General features: G+C 32.8%; 1 protein-coding gene across 2 annotated transcripts in view; it reads right to left on the bottom strand.

Annotated features, from left to right (window-relative positions):
- Positions 1 to 1,049: 1,049 nt before the first annotated feature.
- Positions 1,050 to 14,158, bottom strand: part of HDX (highly divergent homeobox) — a 315,446-nt gene continuing 302,337 nt past the window's right edge. For both annotated transcript variants that reach the window (XM_073880879.1, XM_025852756.2), the window contains exons 9-10: positions 6,777 to 6,899; positions 1,050 to 2,728 (exon numbers count right to left, since the gene is read on the bottom strand). In XM_073880879.1, coding sequence (XP_073736980.1) covers positions 2,603 to 2,728; positions 6,777 to 6,899 — 249 coding nt within the window. In that variant the 3' untranslated portion in view covers positions 1,050 to 2,602. The remainder of the gene's footprint in view (positions 2,729 to 6,776; positions 6,900 to 14,158) is intronic.

Raw genomic sequence — 14,158 nt, forward strand, 5'->3', positions numbered from 1 at the left:
ATTATTTTTTTCCTAGATACAGCTATTTCTTTTGGTCCCTGGTACAGAACAACTACATTTAATTTTAAAAATGTTTTAATTTTAATGATAATAAAAGAAATAACTCTGGTGCTGAAACACAAATGCGAAAACAAAAGGATTCCTATGTGTACGGTTTCTATTTTAACGGAACTTTAAATAGGAACAAAGGAATCATCTATGCATCTTCTCAAAATTGTAGATGAGGATTTTTTCTAGGAATCACACCTAACAGAATCTTTAAATTTATTAAAATTTCTACTTAAATAATTTTTATTAGTATCTCTGAGACAGTGAAAAGACATAATTCGTTTTGAAGTTTATGGCTTGCTGAGGAGTAGAAATCCAATGACCCTATAGCAGAAGCTCAATGGATATTTTTTGATTTGGTGACTAATTGTTGAGGTGTGACAAATACAATCCATAAAGTTGAAAGATGTAGGAAAGAATTATCTGTCCTTACTTGGTGACAAGAACCAAATAAGAAAGAGCTTAAATCGAAGCACAAGAAATTGCAGTTTAAAGATAAACCCAATGAATAGAAAGGAGCTCCTAGGAGAGACTTGAAAGCCTGGAATTTGTTCATTCTACCTTATGAAATGGTTTCTACATTTGCTGTGTATAGTAGGGACTCTTTATTTCATGGAGGGATTGGTGTGACTGATAAACTTAATCCCAATGCCTTTTACTCAGAACTCTTTTTCTGAATGGAATTTTACTTGTCAGCAAGGAGTACTAAACAGTATTTGAAAAGAACCATATGGCTTTCAGCTAAAAGGGATCATACCTAACCATTGAAATATTTCTGTTAACAAAAGAACCATAGCAGTGGCATGGCAACAATCATAAACAATAGCTGATAAAATGAAGGATTATCAATGAACCTTACCTATTTATGTATGTGGGGAGGGGACATTTCAAGGTCAAAGATATATATGACTGCCTTTTTGCATTCATAAATTGGTATCTTTGAATTCCAAGATCAAAATTGGTTTTACTTGCAAATTACAAAAATATGTGACATAGAAACTTGATGGCCAAAAGAGCCATCTAGTTGGGACACCTGGGTGGCTCAGTCAGTTAAGCATCTTACTCTTGATTTCAGCTCATGTCATGATCTCAGGGTTGTAAGATTGAGCCCCAGATAGGGCTCCTCCATGTTGGGCATGGAGCCTGCTTAAGATTCTCTCTCTCCCTCTGCCCCTCCCCCAACTCTCTCTCTCCCTCTCTAAAAAAAAAAGAGAGAGCAATATAGCTACTTGATTAATCTTTTAGGAATAGATAGTAATTTAACCATGCAACACACAGATACATGATGCTGTGTGCTCAGGGAGAAACTAAGACACTGGCATTTTCCCTTCTATGGGTTTTGGTAATACCATCTGGTACCCCAGAAGAACGGCCTGCAAAAAATTGTATACAGTGTGTAGCCATCTGGTACCTACTAATAGAACAACTTGGTAGCATGCCCATTTTAGGAGCATACTCACAGAAAAGTGTCCAGGAAATTCAGAGGACTGTGATTTACAACCATAGTAGTATATAATTCTTTTTGGGTATTATCCTTGGCTGATGGCTCTGTAAAAGCCTCACATGAGAATGAGGCAAAATTTGTGGCAAAACTGAGTGACTAGATTAAAAAAGAAGACTTTGCCTTACCTTGTCTTCCTATTTCATAAAATGTAAGAATTGAAAAAATATTATGAAGATAGTGATAAATGTGTAATATTTGTGCAACAATTCATCTAACTCAGTTACACAAATTTATTAGTAGAATGTGAATCTTATCTTTATGCTGCAAATGACCTTATTTGTCATTTGCAGCAATGAAGAATCCCCATTAAGACTAATCTTTTACAACTTTTTGTTTTTGTACACTTAATAATTTATTTGATTTCATGTTGATGAATTACTTTTCCATAGTGCTTTCCCCTCCCCCCAAATATTTGGATTAGAAAATGGAAGAATACCAACAATTTACAATTATATACCAGTGACCACTTCAATTTTCAATCATTAGCTTAAGTCAAATTCTCATAGGAATTGGAAAATAAATCCCAGGACTCATCCAGGTAAAATCATTTTTAAAGTTTTGTTTTCAAATTTCAGTCCATTTTCCTGAGTAAAATTGTATATGGGTGATAGGAAAAGGAGAGAGAATAAAGATGTAATGGCTACAAATCAAAACTAACCAAGCTTTAGTAACTTGATAAGTAATGTTGAAATACCTTTATTTTTGTGTCTCTGGTCAAAACTATTACTAAAACTAAGATTCTTCTAAAAACCAAACAGAAATCTTTCATAAATTAGGCATTATGCATTTCATAGATAAACTGCTAAAAATTAAATACAAATTTCCCCCAGAGTTTTATCAGTTTGGAAAAATTTCTCAAATGCTGTTTTTAAATTTCACATACATTTTTGCACTGTAGCCATTATATCTTGTCCATTCCTCACAGAATATGTCAGTTTCAGTAATATGTTTTTCCAACTGAGGAATTTTGAGGCAACAGAATGCAGTTATCTTGAAATGCACACCTGTTAGGCAGCCCAAAGGCTGTATGTATCATATAACCCCCTCAAATCACAAACTGTCTGAGGCATTTTTCTCTGATAAAGAAGACACACTGAATGAGGTATCATCAGGCTCCGGTGAGGCATGATTGAAATCCATCTCTTCTAATTCAGGAGGTAAATCTGACAGCAGCGCCTGAGTCAGAAAAATCAATTTTTTAGAATTAGTATGTGGACAGGTTTTTTTTCCAATTTTATGTTAATAGTTGTTCTCTCTTGTCAATTTATTTTCATGGACTTAAAGAATGAAACATTTCTCTTCAGGACCTTATATAATAGCTTACATAAAAGAAAAACTCTTCATATGCTATCAAGGAAGTAACAAAATATTAGATCTTGAGAGTGTGGATTATATAGAGTCAAACCCTAGGCAAATGGGAAATCAGAAGGGAAAGGAACAGCTATTCTGAACCAAGTGCTTTGAAGGATTTGAGAAAAGTGATGATCATACTAGTTAAGTGTTCATTGATCACTGCTAAAGGGCTTTACAACTATATTCCTTATTAAAGTACTCCTGCTCACTTATGGTGTCCTTCAGAGAAAAACACATTTCACAAGACTATTTTGAACTTCAGTGAGAGAAAGAATTTATCAATTAGAGAAAAAGCTCAGTTATTCTACTTTAGACTAAACATTAACAACTTGAAAATTCCAAGTAACTTTATTTCTTTTCTTAAGCTATGCCCATATCTATAGATGGCCAAGCACCCACCAGGGCACAGTTGAACAGTAAATCTAGCATGAAATTATGTATCTAGGGGGCTTCTCATTTCTCTGTTGGAGTAAATAGGATAAGCTAAGAGTTATGAACTAAGCTTTGCTATGGAGAAATTGTTTCATCTGGAATTGTGGAACATGCATCCATACAAGAGAAATAAATGATTAATAAATTTTTATGTGGCTGACAATCCTGATGCCCACTTGACCATAAAAAATACTGTGAACTAAATGATTGATTTGATGTTTCCAATATTAAAAATAATGTATCATATCTGGGCACTTTTAGACAGAATTACTTGTAGTGTGTCCTTTGGGTGCAGTGGTAAATAAGGACCAAAGGAACAGGGACAAAAGCAAGCTTGTCACAACTGAATTAAGGAACAGAAAGACAGGGCATGTTAGAACTTATGAAATGCATTGTTGAAATAAAACAGTATTTTATTCTCTTTATTAAAATAAATGACACCTATATATTTGTCTTATGGCAGAGAGACAAGATTAGAAACTTCCTTTTTGTCAATCTGCGTAAGGAAAGACTAACTCCTATCTGATGCAAAAGTTATTTATTTTATACTATTAAATAGCTCATGACCTTCTTGCTGAAATTTGGAGAATTTACAAAGCAGTCATCTACTGGTTCTATATGCTTATTAGGTTGCAATGATAGGACACAGAGCCATTTTCTTCTAGAATAGTTGTTTATCACTAATCCAGTCAAGGTGAAACAAAGCCTTTGCTGACACTGGCTGATGGTAGTTGATGAGAAATACATCCCTGGATTTAGTTCACTTTGCAACTGTGAAGAAGCCATACTAAAAAAGGCAAAGTCTTCCAACTCACATTCATTGAATATGTGCTTAGAGTATTAGAAAGTCAAGTAAATGAACAGAATTAATGACATTATAAATTCTAGTGGGGATACCTTCAAGTCAAAAGAGCATTATTTATTTTTTGTAATTGCATTTCATGTAGCTGACTGACTATATATAAGGCAACATAAGGCACTACTAATGCATGAGGTCCACTTCAAAATTCTTTTTAATATCTTACTGGATTGCCACATTGGCACACTGAACAAATCTATGGATTATGACAATTGCTAGAGCTGCCTTTTACAAAAATACTAAAGTAAACACATAACTTTCTTTTTTACTATAAGTTCTTCATCAGTCTATCTTCAGAGACTGATCTAGTGCCACTATTACCAAAAGATGAAAACAATTCCCAAATATACCATCTGTCTTTATAACACTTGTTCTAAGCCCTGGGGTATGAATGCCAAGTTCCATAATGTTAATCATTCTTATCCTCCTTGCAAAGTGAAGAAATTTAAGTTCAAGAAAAGCAATTGACCTGGCTGGGATCACACAGTGAATTATCAGGGGAAGAAAGATACTAATTATAGTACAGTGCTGGCAACACTATTTTTATTTAAAAATGGCTATTAATTAAAAATAAACTTTGGGTAATCTAATATTTTAATCAGAGAGTGTCATATATTTTTTAAAGCCTGGACTGCTCCATTGGGGAAAAATATGCTGTAAACTACTCATGTCACTCAGCTTACCCAAACCAAAATTAATGGGAAAAAATTAAGATTTTTTAAAATAAGAAATCAATGACATAATGATTTTCTTTTATTAAGTAGAATAAAAATTGCTTTATTCTACAAATCTCTAAGTATCTCATAATGTGAAGATTAGTAACTTAAGAGATCACCTTAATAATTTTTGTAAACTACTATCAGTGTCTTCTATATTTAGACATCTATTATACCTGATCTCAACTATAAAAATTAGTAGTTTCTATTTGGGTGCTGATTATATAGGTTATGAATTTCAGTACAATTTTTCTATGATTTTTTCCTTTTTATGGCCAATATTTTGTCATATCTTAGTTCATCAGTCTTCTATCAGAGGAAATGTATAAACAGGAGAAAAGTAAAATATACAATAGTTACTTTTCTTGTTAGTGGTCTTGGGGAAAGAACCAAGCCAAGGGATGAGGTCAGAATTAGAAAACAAAATGCAGTCTGTGTGCTGTTCCTAAATATCAAGACACATAGACAGGTGTTGCTATTTACCTGGCCATGTAACTCTGAACTCAAAACCATGCTATAACTTTTGGGACCAGGACCACACTCCAAGTTATTTCTATGGTTGAACCTAATTTTTTTTACAGTTATTTAAAATTTGCAGTACCCTTGGGACCATGTTTAAGACTACCATCTTATTCATTTAAAATTAATAGTTTACATTCCTAAAAAACAAACACACTTTCAATATGCCATGGAATATGAAAAACTCACATAATACAGCAACATGCTTAAATAAAGCTGGCAAAGCTAACTGAAGACTGCTGTCTTGGAATGCCTGTGTGTGTGAGGCATGGGAAGAGCAAACTTTATAAAACTGGACACATACTGTACATGCTGGTTTGAATCTCATGAGTAAATCCTTTTCTTTTAAAAGAGAATTGTGGGATGCTAAGACTTTTCTTTTTCCCTGGAGATATCTGGGACTAGCTACATATGAGCAGTCTTGCCTGGACATAAGGGATGAATTTTTGTACAGTATGCTTGAGATTCCTTCTTGAATAAAAACCTACAAAAAGGCTTCTAAATTAATTGTTACCTGTGTGACATACTATTCACTGAATGTCTCAAGAAATCAATACAATAGCATACAACTCAGAAGCGAATTTGGTATCCTTTAGTATTGAATGTAACATTAATAAAAATGAGACAGAACATGCAATTTGGGAGGAATTTGTAAATAAAAAATCCATAGTGACAAACAAAAGACATCTTTGGGGCAAAGGAACCAAACATTCTAGTTAAATTGGGAAAAGTAAATGATGCACTGTGGTCACAAAGAATTTCACAAAGTAATTTCATATTTCTTTGTGATAAGCAACATATTTTGAAATAGAAGGTATTCAAACATTTGTGAATTCTAGTGGGGTCTGGAGGGTAACTGAAATCCAGAAGAGAGGCAAATGCCTCACCTTTTTAGATTTTTTTTTAGTTCCAATAAAACTTTATTTACAAAAACAAACATCAAGTTGGATTTGGCCCATAAGCCATAGTTCCCTGAACTCTGCACCAGAATATTTTATTCACAAAAGATTCCAAAATGTGTGCTTCTCCAGTTAGGGTAGCCTAGGCTCTACAAAAACTGAGAATTTCTTTAAAATTCATTTTTAAAATTATTTTCCCTACTTAAGTCTAGCCTGAAATTAACAAAGTATGTTAATCAGTTATTTTGATTTTCTACTAATGCAACACACAAATATCTGAATATCTGTTCTTAAAAATACTGTGCAAAAAGGTTATAAAGTAACAAATCCTTCCTCGAAGCCAGGCAGGAATTAAGTATAAAAATAAAAAAAAATATTAAGAACTCAAGTGTGACATGTCATTCAACATGATACATTACAGCTTACTATTCTCTTCTGGCACCTACCTGCTGTTGTTCCTTATCATCAGCTTTCATAGCTAGTATCAAGCTTCTAACAAATGTCTGAAGTTTAAAGTATTTTTGTTTTTGAATCTCTAGCTCATTTTCAATGAATCTGACTTCTTCATTCTGAAGGAGAAAACATCAAACAGTACAATTATCCTATGCAAACCTAGGACTATACATGTTTGATGCACAATAAAATTCTAAAAAGCAATCAAATTAGGACAGTAAAGAAGATATGGTACATTTACACAATGGAATATTATTACTCAGCCATCAGAAAGTATGAATACCCACCATTTGCATTGACATGGATAGAACTGGAGGGGATTATGCTAAGTAAAATAAATCAAGCAGAGAAAGACAATTATCATATGGTTTCACTCATATGTGGAACATAAAGAGTAGAGCGGAGGACCACAGGGGAAGGGAGGGAAAACTGAATGGGAAGAAATCAGAGAGGGAAACAAACCATAAGAGACTCTGGACTCCAGGAAAAAAACTGAGGGTTACAGAAGGGAAGGGGTGGGGGGATGGGGTTGCCAGCCGTGTGATGGGTATTAAGGAGGGCACGTGTTTTGATGAGCACTGGGTGTTATAGGCAACTAATGAATCGTTGAACACTACAAAAAAAAATAAAAGATAACATTTCGGCATAAGGAATATAAAGCACAGAAGAAAATTACCCTGTTACTCAAAGGCTACCTTTTAAGCAAATCACCAATAGAAAACAATTTGCAAGGCCAAAAATATAATGACATAAATTCCAGTAAGAGAAACTCAAGAAACAATTTCCTTTTGGAAAGAGTTTTTTAAATGCTAATTAAAACTAATTAGCATTTAGATTAGGGTTAAGAATAGACAAAGCCCAATTAACCCCAATTTAGAGCAATAGCAGATGCAGTAATGCTGAATGTACCCACTCACAAAGCCAAATACTGAGAACTAAAAAGGTTATTTTGTACCAAGGAGGGACTAAAATTATTAGTCTTAAGTAGTTTTTTGAGCTCCCTGTCTTTATGTAGGAGTCTGTTATTCAGAAATAATGTGCCTAATGTGCCACTGTGTACCACTGATTTGAGACACAGTCTCTTTTCACTATTTTTGTTAGTTTGGTAGGAAAAGAACAATATCCTAGGATTTGGGGGGATTTTAATGCCAGGTCTACTGATAGCTGTGTAAATTTGGGCAGGCCAATCAAGCTCTCTGTGATTCTATTTACTCATCAGTGAAATGGATATAATACTAGTAATCTTTGGCAATTCTAGGTTTGAGGGTTATAAGGCTCAAATAAGATAATGGTCACAAAAGTGTTCCGAGTAGATTTACTATTAAAGCTACAGTAATCAAGAAGTTATAGTATTGACAAAGGGTGGACATATAGATCAATGGAACAAAAATGAGTCCAGAATATAGATAGAGAGAGAGAGAGAGAGAGATGATAGATAGATAGATGATAGATGATAGACAGTTGATTTTCTTAAAAATGTGCTGAGGTAATTCAATAGACAAAGAAAAGACAATCTTCCAAAAAGTAGTGATTGAACAAATGTAAATCCATATTAAAAAAGATTATCAACTCTTACATCATGTACAAAATTTAACAAGAAATTTATAAAACCTAAAACCATAAAACTAGAAGAAAACAGGAGAAATTTTTTGTGTCCTTGGGTTAGGCTATTTCTCAACAGGCACAAAAAGCATGAAACTTAAAAGACTTCATTAAAATTAAAACAAACAAAAAAAATCTTTGCTCTTCAAGAGACACTTTTAAGAAAATAAAAATATGAGATACATATTGGGAGAAAATAATTACAAATGACATATCTGATAAAATACTTGTATTCACAATACATAAAGAATGCTTACAATACAATTTTAGGACCACCAACAGAATAAAAACAGGAAAAATATTTGAACACACACTTCATCAAAGAAGACATGTGAATGACCAATAAATATGTGAAAAAATGCTTAATATCAGTTGTCATTAAGGAAATGCAAATTAAAACCCCAGTGAGATATTACCACTAACATACTACAATATCCAAAGTTAAAAAGACTGACAATAGCTAGTGCTGGTGAGAATGTGGAGCAATTAGAAGTCTTATACATTGCGGATGGGATTATAAAACAGTACAGACACTTTGGAAAATGTTTTGGCAGTTTCTTATAAAATCAAACATAACAATCTTTCTTACCATCTGACTTAGCAAACTTACTCTTAAGTATTTACCCAAAAGAAATGAAAACATGTGTCCACAAAAAGACATACATGATTATTCATAGCAACTTTATTCATAATAGCCCAAAACTAAAAACCACACAAGTGTTCATCAGCAGATAAATAAACAAATTTTGGTCTTGTTTACACAACTATGTCTACTTGTCAAAACTCATCTAACTATATAAAGAGTTGAACTTTATTGTATGGAAATTATATATAAAAAAATTGATTTAAATTGTTAGCCCTCTTGCAAAAAAAAAAAAAACCCATAAAAATGTTAAAAATAAGCTATGAGTATTCTCTGTAGCTGGAGAACTGGTCTCAAAGAGCATAGCAGGACCTTTAACAGTATATGTTCAAAGAACTGCATAAAAGACATTAAAATTAGTTAACTCTATGGTAATTCTTATTGTTTCAATTGAGAGGATACAGTTATATTAATCACATTCACTCTGTGAACTGCATCAATTATTTTATCAGCTCAGTTTAGAACTTATTTCACCTAATAAAACTGCTTCCTTTTCAGACCATTTAATATCAAATGCATCATCTGCAAATGATTATTTAAGCTAAATTCCTTATCCACAGGCACCCTACAGCAATTTAAATTACAAGTAAGCATTATAATAAAATTTAACATGCTTCTGCCATATTATGTTCGACTAATTCTAAATTTGTTTTTTAGTGTTCACTGTCAGAGCAGTAGTATTAGTAAAGTGCTGACCCAGAAGTCTTTTCAAATACAGGAATTGTAGTGTCTCCTTTGAATGCATAGTCTTAATGAGCTGCACTCACAGTCCAGTAGAAAACATTTTTAAAATATTAACTTACATTTCCAGAAATCACAAATCATCTTTTGGTATACTGATCTCTATTTTCTCATGCAAATATTTCTTCTACTCAGTATTTATGCAATGTTTGAAAAACATAAACAGCTTTAAGATAATTTAATAGTCCAAGTATTTTCTTCTTGGAGCTTCTTTTTGCAAGCCTGTGAAACACTTCCTAGATTACAATCAGAAATTTATGTATATGTTAGAGATTTTCCTAAGTAAGTGTTGTGTTTGTGAGAGGAGCTAGTAAGATAACATCAGTCACTGAATTGCACAAAACAAGATCTAGCTCAATTTTCTTGTTACAATCTCCCCTACATTCCTAGTAAGCTTTGTCAATTCTTTTCCAAGATGATTGTAGGGAGCATTCAAGGCTTCATGTGGACTGGAGCTCTGCTATCTGAGCAGGTAATCAATGGCTGCCCAAACTGAGGTGTTATTTTATGATATAGTTACTCATTACTCAGGGACTGAGCTCACCAACTTGTCTGATAAGTATTTTGGGTTAGTCAAAACTCCTAGCAATGTGGATTTCTAGCAATATATATCAATCAGAAAACCCACTATGCTCAAACTGAGTATTGCATACTTATAATTACCAAATGCACATAAGAAACCATTCTTTCATTTTGTTACAATGAATCCCAAGAATGAGAGACTATTTAATTCAATGTGGGAGAAAAGTTATAGTGATCCAGCTTCTAATCTTAATTGATTATATATAAATGAGCATTTGCATATTACTATTCAAAGTTTTTCCAAGGATAAGTAAACTAACTTCACTCATGCTGGAACTAGATACTGGAAACCTATGTGCTGGAAATAGACCAGGTAACACATAGATGAGTTAAGATAAATCTCTGCTTTCAAGAAGCTTATGATGAATATACTTAAGAAACCAACAAAGTGATTTTGATCCCAAACAAGGAACATTAGCATGTGTATGCAAAAAAGAGAACAAAACTGTTCTCTGAAAAAAGATTGAATTTCAAAACTGAGAAGCTGTTTTAAGTCAACATCCTGAAATCAGCAATGAGAACTGGTATATGAAGTTTGATTTACCCTTAATTTCTTTTTTTTTTCTGGGAGAAAATAGTTTTCAATCTAACTAATCTCCAGCAAATCAATAAGGAAAAGACATTAACACATTAGAAAATTATGCAAAATACTTGAAAAGTTACTTGACAAAGATTATACAAAATGCCAGTACCATAATAAAAAATTTAGGTGTAGCGTGGAGCACTGGGTGTTATGCACAAACAATGAATCATGGAACACTACATCAAAAGCTAATGATGTAATGTATGGTGATTAACATAACAATAAAAAATTTTAAAAAATTAGGTGTATTAATTACCAGGAAAATGAAAATTAAAACCACAATACAATAATATTTCACATGAACCAGAAAGGCTAACATGCAAAAATCAGACAGTACTACTCAAGGAGAATAATAGAATTCCCATTCACTGATGTTGGAAGTATAAAATTGGGAATTCCATTAAAGTTGAGCATTTTTACATATTTCCCTTATGATCCAGCAATTTCATATGCATATGTGTAAAAATATATATATTTACACGTATATATGTTGTATATGATATTACTGTTTTCTACACAATTCTTATTAAGTAAAATTGACATACAATGTTATATTGGTTTCAGGTATACAAAATATTGATTTGACAAGTTTTTCAATGCTAATGACAATAAGTGTAGTCACCATACAATGTTACTACAATATTATTGAATGTATTCCCTATTTTGTACTTTTGTACTCTGCAACTTATTTATTTTATAATTGGAAGTTTGTACCTCTTAATTTCCTTCATCTATTTTGCTCATTCCCCCACCCACCTCCCCTCTGGCAACCACCACTTTGTTCTCTGTATTTAAGTGTCTGTTTTTTATTTGTTCATTTGTTTTTTTCCTAAATTCTGTGTATAAGTGAAACCATATGGTATTCAACTTTCTCTGCTGGATTCATTTCAATTAGTGTGATACCCTCTAGATCCATTCATGTGATTGCAAGTGGCAAAATCTTAACTCTTTTTTTTATGGCAAAGTAATACACATACACCACAAACACATAAACACAAACACACACAAAAATTATTTCTTCTTTACCTCTTTCACCTATCCATGGACAGTTTGGAAGACTGTATGTTTCTAGGAACTTATTCATTTCTCTAGGTTGTCAGATTTGTTGGCATATAATTTTTCATAATATTCTCTCTTAATTCTTCATATTTCTGTGGTGTCACTTGCTATTCCTCCCCCTCATTTTATTTATTTGAGTCATCTCTCTTTTTTCTTGATGAGTCTGGATAGAGGTTTATCAATTTAAACTTTTCAAAGAACAAGCTCTTGGTATCACTGATCTTCTCTATTATTTTTTTAGCCTCTATTTTATTTATTCTTGCTCTAATATTTATTATTTCCTTCCTTCTACCAGCTTCGGACTTTGTTCTTCTTTTTCTGGTTACTTTTCAGGTGTAAGGTTTGGTTGTTTATTTGAGATTTTTCTTGTTTCTTGAGGTAGGCCTGTATTGCTATATAAACTTCACTCTTAAAACTGCTTTTGCTGCATCCTAAAGATTTTGGACTGTTGTGTTTTTATTTTCATTTGTCTCCATTGATTTTTTAATTGCCTTTTATTTCTTCATTGACCCATTGGTTGTTCAGTAGCGTGTTGTTTAGCCTCCACGTGCTTGTGTTTTTTTCCAGTTTTTTCCCCGTGATTGATTTCTAGTTTCATACCATTGTTGTTAATATCATGCTTGATATTATTTTGATCTTTTAAAATTTATTGAGACTTCTTTTATGGCCTAATATATGACCTATCCTGGAGAATGTGCCATGTGCACTTGAAAAGATTGTGTGTTCCTCTGCTTTTGTATAGAATGTTCTGGAAATGACCATCGGGTTTACCTGGAGTAAGTGCCATTCAAAGCCAGGTTCCTTGTTGATTTTCTGTCTGGATGACTTATATATTGATGCAAGTGGGGTGTTAAAGTCCTCTGCTATTGTTGTATTACTGTCAATTTCTCCCTTTATGTCTGTTAATATTTGCTTTATGTATTTTGGTGCTATGTTGGATGCATAAATATTTACAAGAGTTATATCCTCTTGTTGGATTGTCCCCTTTATCATTATGTAGTGTCCTTTGTCTCTTGTTACAGTCTTTGTTTTAAAGCCTATTTCGTCTGATATAAGTAGTGCTATCCCAGCTTTCTCTTTTGCTTCCATTAGCATGGTAAATGTTCTTCCATTCCTTCACTTTCAATCTGCATGTGCCTTTAGTTCTGAAGTAAGTGTCTTGTAGTCATCATATACATGGATCTTGCTTTTTTATCCATTCGGTCACCCTATGCTTTTTGATTGGAGCATTTGGTCCATTTACCTTTAGAGTAATTATTAATGGGTATGTACTTATTGCCATTTAAAAAAATTGTTTTCTGGTTGTTTTGGTAGTTCTTCTCTGTTCCATTCTTCTTGTTTACTTCCCTTATGTTTTGATGGCTTTCTTTAGTGTTATGTTTATTTTCCGTTCCCTTTATTTTTTGTTTGTTGTAATTTTTTGACTTGAGGTTACCACTGCATTCATATATTAAATTTTATATGTATATCAGTCTATAATAAGTTGATGGTCGCTTAAGTTTGAACACATTCTAAAAGCACTAAATTGTTACTCCATCCTCCACGTTTTATGTATATGATGTCATATTTTACATCTTATTTTGTGTATCCCTTAATTAATTATTTTAGGCACAATTGATTTTACTACTTGTGTGTTTTAACCTCCATACTGGCTTTATAAGTGACTAATCTTCTGCCTTTCATTAAATGTTTGTTTTTCCTGTGAAATTCTTTCCTTTCTTAATTTTCTTACTTCTAGTCATGGCCTTCTTTTTCCACTCAAAAAATTTCCTTTATCATTACTTGTAAAGTTGGTTTAGTGGTGATGAATTCCTTTAACTTCTTTTGTCTGGGGAACTCTTTCTCTTCCCTTCAATTCTGAATGATAATTTTGCTGGGTAGGTTATCCTAAATTGTATGGTTTTTTTTTTCCTTTTATCACTTTGACTATATCATGCCAATCCCTTCTGGCCTGCAGTGTTTCTGTTGAAAAATTAACTGATAGCCTTATGGGGTTTCCTTTGTTTGTAACTGTTTTCTTTTGTTGCTTTTAAATTCTCTCTTCATCATTACATTTAGCCATTCTAATTATTATGTGTCTTGGTGTGGACCTCCTTGGGTTCATCTTTTTGGGGCTCTTTTTACTTCTTATACTGGATTTCTGTTTCCTTCCCCAGGTTAGGTAA

The sequence above is a fragment of the Callorhinus ursinus genome, unplaced genomic scaffold, assembly GCF_003265705.2.
Source record: "Callorhinus ursinus isolate GAN/ISIS: 27379988/994484 unplaced genomic scaffold, GSC_fseal_2.0 scaffold40, whole genome shotgun sequence".
NCBI classification, from domain to species: Eukaryota; Metazoa; Chordata; class Mammalia; order Carnivora; family Otariidae; genus Callorhinus; species Callorhinus ursinus.